Below are 17,592 nucleotides of genomic sequence, written 5' to 3'. Positions count from 1 at the left end.
CCATGTGTTTGACATCTAATGTCCACCTTGCCAGAAACACCAAATATGGGGGGGGTGTTTCCCCATAGTTTCCTTGTTGGCCATGGGAAGCAAGAGTGGAGTCTAAGAAGAAAATCTTGAGATTCTCTTACACTGGGATTTCTCCTCTCCCCTGAATGTGTTTGACCACCCCCCACTTCCCAATCCACTTGCAGCCATGTGCACCCTAACGGTAATGAGATTCAGGAGTGAAAAATATATAGGCATCATGCTGGTGAGTCAAGGCAAGTCCTCCTGCCCATATTCACCTCTCAACCCAAGTTGTAATCTGGATTTAAGGTTCAAAATTTATGAAGACTTGTTTTACTTGTTCTAAAAGCAAGAACCACCCTGAAAAACTGCTGTAATGTATCAATTCTTCAGGGGTCAAATTAGATACCACAGGAATCACAACATGTGATTAACCCATACTTGTTCACTGCAATGCAGTTAGCATGTCACCTTTGTGCTGTTTCTCCTTTCAATGCACTCTGCATCCTGCTAGCTCTATGATGTTCACTAGCTGGATTAATCAGCAGGGAGCTAATACTGTGACTGACTAGCGTCACTGAGTCTGCACTTCTTAAAAGGGAGATGCATTCTGGATATAGTAACTACTGGGAATTGAGATTAAAGAAAGTCTGATGTGGGAAAGAATGAGGAATGGCACAATGGAAAGTTTATTTATTAGTCACAAGTAAGGCTTACTGCAATGAAGTTACAGTGAAATTCCCCTAGTTGCCACAATCCAGTGCTTTGTCTGGTCAATGCACTGAACCAACATGTCTTTCAGAATGTGGGAAGAAATCGGAGCACCTGTAGGAAATCCACGCAGACATGAGGAGAACATGCAAACTCCACACAGACAGTGACCCAAGCCGGGAATCGAACCTGAGACCCTGGCGCTGTGGAGCAGCAGGGCTAACCACTGTGTTACTGTGCCAATGGAGGCAGGGGTCACATCTGCAAGGAACAGGAAACCCTCCAGACACACATTATAAAAGGCAATGGGAACTAATCAAGCTGCAAGAATCCGTATGTAGTACCAAAAGAAGTTTAATGACTTGACATGAGTGGTCAATGACTGGAACATCAAAGGTCACATCCTACCAACAGCACCAGCAGCCTCAGCTACTGGTCGAATCACGTACCTATTAACCATTTCTATCAGTCAGACATCATAGGTGACATTCATCCGCTTCCCTTTACCCTCACACACATAGCATCCACATCTCACAGGTTGCACACAGTGCCAGCTCTCCAATGATGACCAATTCCATGTAAGTTGGTCCTTTATAAAAATCCTAAAGTCAAGAACTGACAGTAAGAACATGTACCTCTTACAAATATGCACTGCAGCAACTCATCAAGATTCTTCCACAGCACCTTCTAACCCGCCCCTTCTACATTCCCCTCTCCCCCGCAATGTCTCTGACAATTATTCTTAATGACACAATAATAAAAACGTGGTTGCTCCAGAAGGGGCTCAACATAAAGGTGTGGTTTAAAATATTCATCAATCAGCAGGAAACATCTGTTGATCCAAACTTCAATAATTAATTCAGCTGGATCTATATGCCCTTATTCAATATTGTTCCAACAAGGACCTTTCTTTAATAAATAGTATGAGATTCACAAATCCACCCAAATGTTTGTTCAAAGTAACCTTTTCAAAACGCTCCCTGCTGATGAACTACACCACTGATATTCGTAGAATTTCACTTGCTACTTATTTTCATTAGTCTGCCTATACTTCACATCAAATGATTCAGAACACCACATCCCAACATCCTTTTGCAGAAAGGTTAAACATAAAAAATAAATGAAAACTTCACTAATTAATTTGTTGACTGAAGTCCTGCTATAATAAGATTTGTTAATTAGCTCAAGTCCCCAGGCACTGATAACTTTCAAACTGTAAAGTAGAAGAGGTAAGGCTCTCTGCTTTTATGCTCACCGACCATGACACTGCTCACAAACACTTTAATTGATAGATAGAGAAACACTTGCTGGCAAACATAAAAGCAAAAATACAACTATGGTTGCTTTCTTGTTTGTCATAGCTAGTGGAGGTACATAATTGCTTTTGACAAGAAGGCTATTAAAACACTTCACTCATTCTCCTTCTCTTACTGGGGACAAAATGTCAGGTTCTACCTGGTGCATAATTTTCAGGTTAACTGTGGACTCAAGAGTCAATGTGAAAACTACAGTAAACACTTATGTTTACTCTATAATTTGGTAGCACAATCTTCACCCATTTTGATGTTTTACGTAACAAAAACTGTAACTCTGTATGCATATAAAATAGATTAAACCTGATTTCTAAAGGATTAACAAGCTTTTCAAAGCCAAACCACTCAGCAAACTAGAAAAATCATGGTCAGAATCTGACAAAGTGTCAGGTTTTGACTGAAAACTGGGCTTGTTTCTCCCCAGAAACACAGCCAGGTTTTCACTCCAGATCTTCTGGCATTTTGTCAAAAACAAACAGGGATGCATATGTGCACTTCTATTCTGGCGGACGGGGCCTCAGAGCCAGCAAGGTCAGCTCCATGTAGATCGGGACACCTTTTTTTAAAGGATGACTAGATCTCAGAGAATGGTTGCAGGGCCCCTCTATGGACATCGCAACCCTCTGGGCAGGCAAGGGGAACACCCACAACTCCTGACTGCCCCCACCACCGTCAAACCACACAGATATTAGTGTGACCCCGACTGCTAGCCCCCCCCGTGCCATTCTCGACAGCATTGAGTCTTTGGGTGCCCTTTTCCTAAGATGATCATTTTTACTTACTATTAACCAACCTCTCAAGCACTAAAAAATAACTATTACAAGGTGGAGTGTCATTTCCTCAGGTATTAACTGTTGTTGAAGATTTGAAAGAATGTAAAATCTTAACTTAAAACTTTTCCTTTCTGTCTCTTGTTTTCTTTCTGCTATAACACAAGCTTTCTTTCTCTCAGTTTATTTCACTTTCTGTCTCTAATTTGACATTGCATTCACCCACTCTAATTTAATCCTCTTTCTCTTGTCCTTGAATACTTTATTTCTCAATCCTACAATTTGATGGTTATGGGGATGCACAGTTTCTTGTTCTTTTACTTAGGTTCCAGATGCCCTGGTTCCCTTACTGGGTCACCATTAGTTAACAATTTTAGCAGCTTGAATGACTAATGTGTTTTGAGTTGACAAAAGCAGTGGCTATTCAATGATTGGCTACACCAAAATCTTTCAGAAGGATACATGAAGGCCTGCCGTCAAAACCTTACCCCCGCCACCCGTCAGCTCTTCCCTTCAAAAAGGAGAGCAGCCTTGGTCCTCTGAGAGTATGGTGACTTTACTTTTTACAGAGTTGATTAATCAGCTTGTTTCCATACATCAGAAATTCAGATCATATGGAAATTAGTCTGATTTTCTTTTGAAAAATGAGTTAAGAGTTATAGGTAAATGCCTGTACGGTACATATTAAATACAATTTAAATTAATCAACTAGGTATGTTTATTCACGATGTTGCCAGAATTGGGAAAATACATTATAGTCTGAGCAGCTAACAGAACAACAGCTAAAATAAAACTGATTGGAAAATGCTGACATGGCAATTTATAGTGGCAAATAGTAATGGAAAAGAATGACTAAAAATTATAATGACATGACACCAGGTTCACGAACAGGAAGTGAATGCCTTATACCAAATATCTGATAATGTGCAGATGGTAGAGCCAGCAGACTGCTCACTGAGCTAACATTAGCAAACCATCACAAATCAGAGCTAAAGATTCATACATCCAAGATAAGCATTGCCTTGAAATATACATAGGGATTACAGATGGATTTGGCAGTAGTTTGCGAAGTAAGAAATGCCTGTAAAGCAACCCAAAAGATGACAATTAGAAAACAATACCAGAAACTGTGCATGAACGGAGGAAAAAAACAGGATCATAGAAGATAACAAGGAAACCTGTGCAGTCAGCCTGAACAAAGGAGCAGCTTGAAAGTAGACAGATTGCTACTGAATGTACTATTTGCGAAGAAAAGCGGATACCTATGTTCACCATATGAACAACATCTACAGAATGACGTGCTGCCTATCTGGACCAGATTAGAACTTATCAAAGTGAGGTTCCGAGGGATACTGAAAGAAAACGGAAGAATCCAAGTGAGGGTGTCACCTATAAAGGAACAAATGACATAGAGAAAAAGAAATAGGTTCCTTGAAACTTACTGACATGCAGCCAGCCTCAAATATTAAAAGGGAAAGTAAATGATCAACTCTGTTATTGTTTTTACATTTGGGAAGCAATAAAATTGATCCAGAGATGAAGGTTTAAACAACACAGTATATAACTAACAAGGTGGCCTTTGTAAATAACTGGAAATCTGGCCAACGGGCCAAACCTCAACTAGATGAGGACAAAGAGATTTATGAGGAACATTGAGGCAGGAATTTAAAGCCACTTAAATGAGGTGGGTGAGCAAGGAAGGCAGGAGGAAGCACCAGGGCATGGGCATAAGCAACCGAAGGTGAAACCCTGCACTGAGAGAGGGCTGTAAATACAACTTAGCTAGAGCAACTGATGATCCCAAAGGATAAAGAGTTACAGCACAGGATTCTCTTGACACAGTGCTCACTCCATTCAAGTCCAAAAGTATACCATTTGTCTGCACGGGCTGCTTTGCCATTCTCCATACCAGGGAGCTGGACAAAAGTGCTTTAACCTTCAAAACCCATGGAGGATTACAGCATACTAACCTCAGGGGATACAAATAACAGGATACAGTTACAGTACAACTTGACACTCTGCCACAGAAAATTTAGCACCTTTAGAAAGGAACATTTGGACCCAAGGACAGAAGTCTAAAAATTGCCCGAAAAACTCTCAAGACATATCCACACAGACTGTAGGCAGAATAGCATGTTAAGCCAAATGCTCTACCTAATAAGGATGAACTCAGAAAGAGCTATATAAAAAGAAATCCATGTCCTTGTCAATGGGGACACAACATTAATATCCAAATTTTTGACATTCCCAAATGCATGGAAAAGAACAGACCAATGCCCATGCATCAGGAGGCCTATCAAGCCTCATCACCCCAGATAGAAGGGTATACTAGATTCAAGAACAGGTCCACAGAAAACTATAGCAGTGGACTACTTCTTCCCCCATCCCACTCCTGTCAAACCTACATGTCCTAGGTCCTTTATAGTACATGAACACAACAACTAAACCAAGCTAGTGTATATCAATCTTTGCAGATCAGTATCCCCACCCAGCTATGGTTGCTTTCTGGTTTTGCACAGCTAGGTTATTGACAAATGTTTTCTTTTCCTTGATGTGCAAACAAAGCTTAACACCTATAGTAAACTACAATAACCCATTGCTGTGACCTCACTTGCAGATGCTAACCAAGTATTCCTTTAAACAGGAGAACTAAATGAACATAGGAACAGGAGAAGGCCATTCAACCCCCAAGCCGATTGTAGTTGATTTGTACTTCAGTTCCATTTACCAGCCTTTCACCATCTCTCTGGATATCCTTACAGGGCAGAAATATATTTCCAACTTGATATTTTAACTGATTCCAGCATCCACATCAAAATGAGGAAGATAGTTTGAGATTTTCACTTCATGTGAAAAATGTGTCTTAATTTCACTCCCATTGGCCTCACTCTAAATTTAAGATAATATCACTTTGCTCTAGATTTCTTGATTTGGATATAGACTGTGGAGATACATTTCTGACTTCATTTTATCATCGAACTGCTTGGAATGCTTATAGTATCACTGGAACATTTCAGGATGTTTTTCATGGTCACATACGCAGCACTAAGCATTAAAGTTTTATGCATACATGGTATGCAATGTGACGATATTGACATTTGTATCGGGTTATCAATACGACAAACTGCCTTTTTTCTACATGGTTACCTGGTAATCTTGGTAAGTCTCTAGTAAAACTGTGTTGAACTTACCAGGGTAATGTCTCTTGAAGCAGCTGCTGCACTCATGTGTAAACTGGGTTGTCTGACAGAACTGCTACAGTCCAGAGCTCGAGCAAATGTACCCACAGCACTGACAGAAGAAAGAGAGAATGGAAACGGTCAAAGTGTGTTCTTTGTTAGTATGTTGCTCTTCAGAGCTTATGCACACCATTGTTGGTGGACAAACAGATATTACTTTTATTTCAAATTTCTAGCATCCACACGGAGTTTTGTTTTTGTAATTAGATTTTACTTTGCTTTTGAGATGATGTGCTGCATAAATTCAGACAACTTTTTCCACACCAAACAATTTTCAGACTTCTTCTGCAGCACTCATGTTCCCAGCTCTCTAGTTTGGAATTGGAGCACAGGATTCCTTTAGGAGCCAAGTATATATATAGCTACCTTTATGGCTATTTTGAATAGCCATAAAGGCAGCACGGTAACACAGTGGTTAGCACTGCCGCTTCACAGCTCCAGGGTCCTGGGCTCGATGCCCAGCTCAGGTCACTGTCTGTGTGGAGGTTGCACATTCTTCTCGTGCCCATGTGGGTTTCCTCCGGGTACTCCGGTTTCCTCCTACAATCCAAAGATGTGCAGGTTAGGTGGACTGGCCATGCTAAGAAATTCCCCTTAGTGTCCAGGGATGCATAGGTTAGAGGGATTAGTGGGTATAATATGGAGGGATATGGGGATAGGGCCTGGGTGGGATTATGTTTGGTGCAGACTCGATGGGCCAAAGGGCCTCTTTCTGCACAGTAGGGTGCTATGATTCTATGGTTCTATGAAAACAAACGAAATTTACTTTCTCGAATTGAGGTTTGAAATATCAGCATTTCGTTTTCTGTCCCTTTCAACAATTTCCTAAAAAAATCTGGCTGTAAAAGGAATAAAGTTGTGTGTTTAGTATCACTTTCAGAAAAAGAAGTTGATAGCTCTTTCAAAACTACTGAAGGTCAAGATGGGTCAATTTACTGGCATTTGGATCGATGCAGCATTGAAAAATTTGGCCCAAACAGTCTACGCCAGTGTTTATCCTCCACTTGAGCCTTCTCTGATTTGGTGTTTATTTCCTCTAAACTGCTGACATTTGTTGTGGCTATTCCACTGTAAACTTAAGGGTTATTGCTCTGGGTAGAGAATTTGGAGTCACTGAAAGAAGTAGCGAAAGTGCCTTCAACAATCAGATTTGTTTGTGCTGATTGATAGTTGTTCATTGTCCATACTTTTATAGTAAATCTAGTTAATATCTAGGCTTTTGAGATAGACTAAGGCTAAGTGCAAACTAGACATTGAAAGTTACAAAATTAATTCAACATGTAAATTTACTCATAATTGTGAATTATGTGATATTTGTTTTTATTTTGTTTAAAACCCTTTTGCAATATAAGTTTTGGTACTGGAAAATCACAAACTTGCTTGATTCGTTCAGTTATCTAACTCGTTCCTTTATTCCATTTATATATTTGATGATTGTTTACATCAATCCTTAGTAGTTTCAAATTGTTTATGGTGAATCAGATTCATTTAATTTATAAAATGGGTTCTATACTAACACATCGTACATCATTTAGATAGCTAACAAATCAAATTAATTCCTTATTTCATGGTATGCTAGGATTTTGCCTTTGTTTTAGGGATTAAATTTCACAATACATCAATGTCTCCAATACACCAATGTCTCCAATACACCAATGTCTACAGATACTGGTACTTGACCAAAGTAAATTACTGCAGATGCTGGAATCCGTCACAAAAACAAAAAATGCTGGAAAATCTCAGCAGGTCTGACAGCATCTGTGGAGAGAATAAAGCAAATGTTTCAAGTCTGAACAATCCTTCGTCAAAGAAGGCAAAGAAAATAGCTTGAGGTTTATTCTGTAAGGGCTCCTCACCCAAACCGCCTCCTCTTTACCATAGATATCCAAACCCTCTACACTTCCGAGAGCTCTTCACTTTGTCCTCAAACAGAGACCTGAACAAACTGCATCCATGACCACCCTCCAATATCTGGCTGAACTTGTACTGTCATTCAACAATTTCTCCTTTAACTTATCTCACTTCCTCTAAATAAAACGTGGGCTATGGATACGCACATGGTCCTAGTTACGTTAATCTCTTTATGGGGCATGTGGAACATGCCCTGTTCCAGTCCTACACCGACCCCCTCCACAACTCTTTCATTGGAACATCGGCAACTATTTTGGCACTGCTTCATGCTCTCACCTGGACCTGGAAAAGTGTACTAATTTCAACTTCCAATTTTCACCCCTCTATTACCTTCACATGGCCCATCTCTGACACTTACCAACCTTGACCTTTCTGTCTCAATTTCTGGCATAGATTGTCCACTAGTATCCATTACAAGCCTTTGGATTCCCACAACTACCTTGACTACAGCTTTTCACACCCCAAGTACTGTAAGGACTCCATCCCATTCACTCTGTTCCTTCACCTCCATTACATTTGTCCCAATGATGTCATTTTCCAAAATGGTGCAAATAATATGTCTTCCTTCTTCCTTAAGCATGGTTTCCCACTCACTATGGTTGACAGGTTTAAATAATTTCCAACCCAATTCTCCCTCCTCCCAGAACTACAATACGGTCCCTCTTGTTTTCACCTTTCACCCCACCAGCCTCTGCATTCAAAGGATCATCCTCTGTCATTTCTGTCATCTCCAGCATGATGCCTCCACCAAAGATATCTTCCACTCACTCCCCCTGTCAGCATTCTACAGGGACCATTCCCTCTGTGATTCACTGGTCCACTCCTCCATCACACCCAATATCTCCCCCACCGCCGATGGTACCTTCCCATGCAATCGTAGAAAAAGCAACAACTACCCGTCTACCTCCTCCCTGCTCACTATTTAAGAGTCCAAATACTCTTTACAGGTGAAGTGACGCTTCACCTGCACTGCCTTTAATCTGGTCTATTGCATTTGCTGCTTCCAATTGGTGAAGCCAAACACAGACAGGTTGACTGCTTTGCGGAACACCTTTGGTCCATTCGCAAGCAGGACCCAGACCTTCCTGTTACTTGCCATTTCAACATAACTGCTCTCATGCCCACATGTCGGTCCTTGGCCTGTTGTAATGCTCCACAGAACCCTACAGTGCAGAAAGACGCCCTTCGGCCCATCGAGTCTGCACCGACCACAATCCCACCCAGGTCCTACTCCCATTTACCTACATATTATTACCCGCTAATCCCTCTAACCTAAGCATCTTAGGACACTAACGGGCAATTTTTTAGCATGGTCAATCAACCTAACCGACACATTTTTGGACTGTGGGAGGAAACTGGAGCACCCAGAGGAAACCCACACAGACACAAGGAGGATGTGCAAACTCCACACAGTGAAGCCCAATGCAAACTGCAAGAACAGCACCTGATCTTCCAATTAGGCACTTTAAAGTCTTGAGTTCAACAACTTCAGAGCATGAACTCTCTCTTCCATCTCCGCTCCTTTTATTCTATTTCTTATTTATTTATATTCTTTTATATATGCTTTTTTTTCATTTCTTCCATTTTTTTTAAAACCTCACTTTCCATTTTGTTGCCCCCCCCCCACCCCACTAGTGCCATCTGCTACATGTCTCAGGTAAACTCTGACACTCAGTTTACCTTTGTTCTGACATTTACACATGCTGATCTTTAAATGAGCCGCAATCAGAACCCTAATCATCACTATTTACATTTCCTTTGTCTTTTTGTCTATGGCCTTTTTGTCAATTACTCTCACAGTATAAATCACATCACATGTTTTTCTTTGTCTTCAGTTCTGATGAAAGGTCATCCAGACTCAAAACATTAGCTTTGGTATTGCTCCATAGACACTATCAGACTTGCTGAGATTTCCCAGCATTTTCTGTTACTTTTATATATTAGGCCAGAGTTTGCCATCAAAATAACAGGGAGGCAGAAGGCACTTCCCATTAGTTATGTGCAATGGTACAGCAATTCAGGTGAGGGGAGATACACGGTTTAATACTTACAGTTAAATATCTTTGTATAAATTGCATCCCTCAAAGAACAGCACAGGAACAGGCCTTTGAACATAAGAACATAAGAAATAGGAGCAGGAGTAGGCCATCTAGCCCTTCGAGCCTGCCCCGCCATTCAATAAGATCATGGCTGATCTGTCGTGGCTCAGTTCCACCTTCCCGCCCTCTCCCCATAACCCTTAATCCCCTTGCTTATCAGAAACCCATCAACCCGCGTCTTAAAAATATTTAGCGAGGCAGCCTCCACCACTTCAACGGGCAGAGAATTCCAGAGATTCACCACCCTTTGAGTGAAGAAGTTCCTCTCAACTCCGTTCTAAACCGCCCCCCGCCTTTATCTTGAGGCTGTGCCCCCTAGTCCTACTGTCCTTTCTGAGCGGGAAGAGTCTCTCCACCTCTATCCTATCCATCCCATTCATCATCTTATACGTCTCAATGAGATCTCCCCTCATTCTTCTAAACTCTAACGAGTACAAGCCTGGTTTATTCAGCCTCTCCTCATAGCTCAACCCCCTCAACTCCGGTATCAGCCTAGTAAACCTCCTCTGCACTCCCCCCAAGGCCAAAATATCCTTGCGCAAGTGCGGCGACCAAAACTGCACACAGTACTCCAGCTGCGGCCTCACCAATGCCCTATACAGCTGCAGCAAGACCTCCCTACTTTTATATTCAATCCCCCTCACTATGAAGGCCAGCATCCCATTCGCCTTCCTGACCACCTGCTGCACCTGCAGGCTGGGTTTTTGCGACACATGCACAAGGACCCCGAGGTCCCTCTGCACCGTCGCCTGCTGCAGTTTTTCGCCACTTAAGTAACAGTCCTTCCTACCATTCTTCCTACCAAAGTGGACCACCTCGCACTTGCCAACATTGAATTCCATTTGCCATTTCCTGGCCCATTCGCCCAGCCTATCTAGATCCTTCTGCAGATTCTCCACTCCCTCCGCGCAATTTGCCGTTCCACCAATCTTGGTGTCATCAGCAAATTTCGACACCATACACTCGGTTCCCTCCTCCAGATCATCTATATAAATGGTAAATAGCTGAGGCCTCAGCACCGACCCCTGGGGCACTCCACTAGTCACCAACCGCCAATCCAAATAGCACCCATTATCCCCCACTCTCTGCCTCCTATTTGACAACCAATCCTCTATCCACGCTAACACCCTACCCCCAACTCCATGCCCCCTTACCTTCTGCAATAACCTCTTGTGAGGTACCTTGTCAAACGCCTTCTGAAAATCAAGAAAGACCACATCCACCGGCTCTCCTCTATCCACCGCCCTAGACACATCCTCATAGAACTCCAATAAATTTGTCAGACACGACTTCCCCTTAACGAAACCGTGCTGCATCTGCTCTATCAAGCAATTCCCCTCAAGATGCCTCGCTATTTCCTCCTTGATGATGGATTCTAACATTTTTCCTACAAAAGACGTTAAACTAACCGGCCTATAATTCCCCGCCTTTTGCCTGCCATCCTTCTTAAACAACAGCGTAACATTAGCCATTTTCCAATCTTCCGGCACTTCCCCGGAATCCAGCGACGTCTGGAAAATAACCACCAAGGCATCCACTATCACCTCCGCCATTTCTTTCAGAACCCTCGGATGCATTCCATCCGGTCCTGGGGACTTGTCACAATCAGTCCCTCCAGTCTGTCGAGCACCGCCTCTCTAGTAACAATAATGTCATTCAGGCCCTCTAGTCCTACCACCTTTCCATCGCTAACACCCGGCAAATTATTCACGTCCTCCTCTGTGAAGACCGAAACAAAAAAGTTATTCAAGACCTCAGCCATTTCCCCATCCCCTACCACTAAGTCCCCTCTCTCATCCTCTAAGGGTCCAACATTCACCCTAGCCAGCCTCTTCCTTTTTATATATTTATAAAAACTCTTGCTATCCTTTTTTATATTAAGCGCTAGCCCAGCTTCATAGTTTATCCTACCCTTCTTTATCAACTTCTTTGTCAATCTTTGTTGACATTTAAACCTCTCCCAATCCTCTTCTCGCCCACTACTCTTAGCTACCACTACTCTTTGGCCCACTAAGCCTGCATCAATCTCACTGTCCTATCTAGACCAACCACCTGTATCCCTCTATACCTCTCTCATTCATGTGTCTATTCAGGTAAGTTTTAAATGTCGCTAATGTCTGCCTCAACCACCTCATTTACCAGTGCATTCCAGGCCCCACCACCCTCTGTGTAAAAAAAACTTCCCCAGGCATCTCCACTGAACTTTTCCCCATTACCTTGAACTTGTGCCCCCTTGTAATTGTCATTTCTGCTCTGGGAAAAAGCTTCCAACTGCTCACCTTATTTATGCCCCTCATAATTTTATAAACTTCTATCAAGTCGCCCCTTAGCCTCCATCTTTCTAGGGGGAACAATTCCAGTTTATTGAATTTCTCCTCATAGTTAATATCCTCCATATCAGGCAACATTCTGGTAAATCTTTTCTGTACTTCCTCCAATGCCTCCACGTCCTTCTGATAGTGTGATGACCAAAATTGGACACAGTATCATATGTCAACTTGCCATAATTTGCCAACTTTTATACTCGATGCCTTGGTCTATGAAGTCAAGCATGCCATAACCTTTCTTCAGCATCTTTTCCACCTGTGCTGCCACTTATGAGGGTCTGTGGACCTATACTCCCAGATTTTCTTGTGTGTCTATGCTCCTGGTGGTTCTGCCATTCATATTATAGCTCCCCACCTGAAATGGATGTATCAAAATGCACCACCTTGCGTTTGTCTGGATTAAATTCCATCTCCTTTTTCTCTGTCCAATTTTCCACCCATTTATATCCTGATGCAGTCTCTGACAAATTTTCATCACTTTCCGCAACTCCAGGAAACCTAGTATCATCCATAAACTTGCTAATCAGACCAGCTATGTTTGCTTCCAAGTTATTTATATATATTACAAACAACAGAGGTCCAAGCACTGACCCCCGTGGAACAACACTAGTTACAGACCTCCATACAGAAAAATACTCTTCCACTGCTACCCTCTGTCTTTTGTGGCCAAGACAACTCTGAATCCATCTGGCTAGGATCACCCTTGATCCAGTGTGATTTAACCTTTTGCACCAGCTGCCATGAGGGACCTTGCTTTACTAAAATCCATGTAGACATCACTAGTCCTTCCCTTGTCAATCATTTTTGTCACCTCCTCAAAAAACTCAATCAAATTAGTGAGATATGACCTGCCTCATACAAAACCATACTGTCTGTCACTAGTAAGATCATTCAGTTCCAAATGTGTAGATTCTATTCCTAATAACCTTCTCCAACAATTTCACTATCACTGATATCAAGTTCACTGGCCTGTAATTACCCGGGCTATCCTTGTTACCCTTCTTAAATAACAGGACAACATTGGCTATTCTCCAGTCCTCTGGGACCTCACCTGTTGCAAAAGATTTTCGTTAGAGGCCCAGGAATTTCCTCTCTTATCTCTCTCAGTAATCTGGGATTGATGACACCTCACTGCAGAAAGTTAAGGCTCATCACTTTAAGTACAAATATCCATTTAATGGCATAATTGGTGTTAATCTCTTGCTGAACAAGCTCTCTGGCAGTGGAAATGAACTACTACATGTGGAGTCCCAAAAGTGTCAAAGTTAAATGAAAACATTTTTGTTTCAGTTTCTCTTTTTATCTTTTTTCACACTTAATCCAATCATTCTTGCCCTCTCTTATTTCTGTTTCTGTACCTGATTTGACAATGTATTCACTCAGTTTAATTTACACTTCCTTCTCAGTACTTGAGCTGCTAATTGCTCAATTTTACAATCTGATTGTTTAAGGAGACACACAGTTGGCCTATTTGCTCAGGTCCTGGATGCCTGATTTCCCTCACTGTGACATTACCAGCTTCCGCTCTAAGTGGCTTGCCATGCAAAGAAAAATAAAAACCTAAACATGCAATTACCAGTCTAACTAATGGCAGAACTCATCAGATGCCCTGCTGCACTCAAACTAGGCCCATTATTAATTGTTCCATTACCAATATAACATTCTCACCCAATAGCCTAGATGGGTATCCTGCTGTGCTAAGCATGATGTTAGTGTACCTTTAAGAGATTTCTAAATCATGTTTTCTGCAGTTGTAAACACAGTAAAAAGTCTGACAACACCAGGTTTAAGTCCAATCAATTTATTTGATAGTACACTCACTAGCTTTCGAGGTTATCCCCTTCGTCAGGTGAACGGAGAGTTCTGGCCTCAGACAGAGCATATAAAGCAGACAGTTTACAGATTACTGATTAGAATGCGAATCTTTACACCTGACCTTATTTGGCTTCAGTTGTTAACTATATTCTTAAATAAACTTGTTTGGTAAAAGCTCCCTCATCGGTCATTTAAATCATACCTGAGGTGAAACCTATTGTGCTTATCCTAGCCAAATTCAAGATGCAAAATCTATGATCCAGGCAGAGTCCATAAAACACTTTGGAGTTTCTGACCTGAGCCATAACATAAGAAATGAATTAAAGGATGCTCTGGGTAGCCTAACAATTTACACTGTTTTGAAATTTGTGACATATCCCCTAATCATGTGAGAAAAAGGAACCATTCAAAAAAACAGGCCCGAATGTATATTCCAGCACCTTTGTACAGCAATCTTTAAAGGAACTGTCCTGCCAAGATCAAGATTACAAATAAAAAGAACCTTTTAATATATTTTAAATGCTCTACTCAATTTCCTGTATTTACTTCTTATATAATGCCTTTCACGCCTAGTAATGACTTTTAAGCTGTAAAAGTAAGAGTGTTTAGCTTTTAACCCTTCCAACATGATGTGGGATTATTGCATTGCATGATCCACATTTGCAGACCTATCCTTATTTAAATTGTATACTTATTTTTAACTTCAGCACGGTGGCACAGTGGTTAGCACTGCTGCCTCACAGCGCCAGGGACCCGGGTTCGATTCAAGGCTTAGGTCACTGCCTGTGTGGAGTTTGCACTTTCTCCCTGTGTGGGGGTGTTCCATAAGAACATAAGAAATAGGAGCAGGAGTAGGCCATCTAGCCCTTCGAGCCTGCCCCGCCATTCAATAAGATCATGGCTGATCTGTTGTGGCTCAGTTCCACTTTCCCGCCCTCTCCCCATAACCCTTAATCCCCTCTCTTATCAAGAACCCATCAACCCGCTTCTTAAAAATATTTAGCAAGGCAGCCTCCACCACTTCAACGGGCAGAGAATTCCAGAGATTCACCACCCTTTGAGTGAAGAAGTTCCTCCTCAACTCCGGGTTCCCTCTGGGTGCTCCAGTTTTCTCCCACAGATTAGGTGCATTGGCTATGGTAAATTCTCCCTCAGTGTACCTGAACACACGCCAAGAGTGTGGCTACTAGATTTTCACAGTAACTTCATTGCAATGTGAATGTAAGCCTACTTGCAACTCATAAATAAACTAAAAGAACATTTTTGGGCGGCATGGTAGCACAGTGGTTAGTACTGCTGCTTCACAGTCATAGGGACCTGGTTTGATTCCTGGCTTGGGTCACTGCCCGTGTGGAGTTTGCATATTCTCCTCATGTCTGCGTGGGTTTACTCTGGGTGCCCTGGTTTCCTCCCACAGTCCAAAAATGTGTGGGTTAGGTTGATTACCCATGCTAAAAATTGACCTAAGTGTCCTGGGATGCAAAGGTTAGAGGGATTAGTGGGTAAATATGTAGAGATATGGGAGTGGGGCAGTAAAAACCCATGGTGCAGACTCAATGGGCTGAATGACCTGTTCCTGTACTGTGGGATTTCAATGAATACACTGGGGCTGCAGGTTCCTTGCAGCTAAGTGTTTTTTATATGCCAAGCTAAATATCAGGTTGACAACCTTCACCTTAGTTTAGAAAGGCACAATAGAAGGCAGCAATGGATTCAACAGGTATTCTACACTGAATACTTTCTTTTGTAAAAATAAATTGCCCTTAGTGTCCTGGGATACATAGGTTAGAGGGATTAGTGAGTAAATATGTAGAGATATGGGGGGTGAGGCAGTAAAAACCCACGGTGCAGACTCGATGGACTGAATGGCCTGTTCCTGTACTGTGGGGTTTCTATGATTTCACTGGGGCCGCAAGTTCCTTGCAGCTAAGTGCTTTTTTATGCCAAGCTAAATATCAGGTTGATAACCTTCACCTGAGTTTGGAAAGGCACAAAAGGAGGCAACAATTGATTCAAAAGGTATTCTACATTGAATACCTTATTTTGGAGAAAGTAGAATATTTGTGCAATTTACAAAATGAAAGATATTAAGGCAGGAAGAACTCTTTTGAGGTAGCTCTAATTTAGCTATGTCAAGGAAATATAATGATAGCGCTGTGATTTGTTGCCATGATGTGGAGATGCCAGCGCTGGGCTGAGGTGAACACAGTAAGAAGTCTCTTGAAGTCCAGCAGGTTTATTTAGAATCACGAGCTTTCAGAGCACAGCTCCTTTATCAGGTGAGTTACCTGATGAGGCAGCAGTGCTCTGAAAGCTCGTGATTCCGAACCTGTTGCACTTTAACCTGGTGTTGTGGGACTTCTTATATGATTTGTTGACATCTTTTAAAATGGGATCTGATTATCATGGAAAGATTTTTTTTAAATTGTGCTTTGACATTTCCCAGGGTTCAGTGTAATCTCTAAAGCGAAATGTTGTAACTTGGGGAAATTGCCAAATTGAATCATTTTATATAAGTATTAAGGGCAACATTAGCTTCATCAAACATTCAAATTTTCATTTAATTGAATTCAGAATTTAGATAGCTTTGCATTATTAAACTTAATTATGAGTTGCACCATAAAAAAATTCAAAGTTAAAAGAAACATAACTCTTCCTTATTCTTCCAATCAATTCCATAGGCTTTCCCTGCTGGATTGCTCACAGGAAACAAAACTCTTATTGTCAATGAATCTCTGTTTCTTTCCCATACTTCACATGACTTGTTCTCCCTTTGGCACTTTCCATTTACTCTGGGCTACTATTGTTCTTTTTTGATATTTTCCCAAACCCCTCTCCTCTCCATTTTTGAATGCTTCTGCATGTTTCTCTTGCCTTTTTACGATGTAGATTTTGCAGGTAAATGGGATGTCACACAGAATGAATTGAACTCGAGGGTGGGGAAAGACTGTTGGAGAGATTATGCACGTGATTGTTTGGGATAACATGAAGTTAGCAAGCAGGCTAGGAAGAGAAGGAGGAAATAAGGATTCAAGGGAATCAGCAGAGTGGCCACGGCCTAGGAGAATGTCTGGACATGATTGGATAAATGGGGATGGAACATGGGAGCCCAGGATACTGCTCCTCTGGGACATTTTAGCTGCAAATAGACAAACACATAGAATAATAACATCAAAAGGGATCCCTAAACTTGAGTAATCCTTGAAAACGGGTGCTTTGTCCAATGAATGAGGTATATACCAGCAACTAAATTGTCTATAAATTAATTATTAACTATTAATTAAGTTCTATGAGGATGTGTCTAGGGCGGCGGATAGAGGAGAGCTGGTGGATGTGGTCTTTCTTGATTTTCAGAAGGCGTTTGACAAGGTACCTCACAAGAGGTTACTGCAGAAGGT

General features: G+C 41.7%; 1 protein-coding gene across 5 annotated transcripts in view; it reads right to left on the bottom strand.

Moving 5' to 3' along the window:
- Positions 1-17,592, bottom strand: part of LOC145351017 (metastasis-associated protein MTA3-like) — a 175,490-nt gene that overhangs the window by 27,047 nt on the left and 130,851 nt on the right. For all 5 annotated transcript variants that reach the window (XM_080200607.1, XM_080200608.1, XM_080200610.1 and 2 more), the window contains one exon: positions 5,995-6,094. In XM_080200607.1, the coding sequence (XP_080056733.1) occupies positions 5,995-6,094 (100 nt within the window). The remainder of the gene's footprint in view (positions 1-5,994; positions 6,095-17,592) is intronic.

Source organism: Carcharhinus amblyrhynchos, chromosome 12, assembly GCF_965287045.1.
Source record: "Carcharhinus amblyrhynchos chromosome 12, sCarAmb.v2.hapA, whole genome shotgun sequence".
NCBI classification, from domain to species: Eukaryota; Metazoa; Chordata; class Chondrichthyes; order Carcharhiniformes; family Carcharhinidae; genus Carcharhinus; species Carcharhinus amblyrhynchos.
This window is presented reverse-complemented; position numbering and strand designations above follow the sequence as displayed.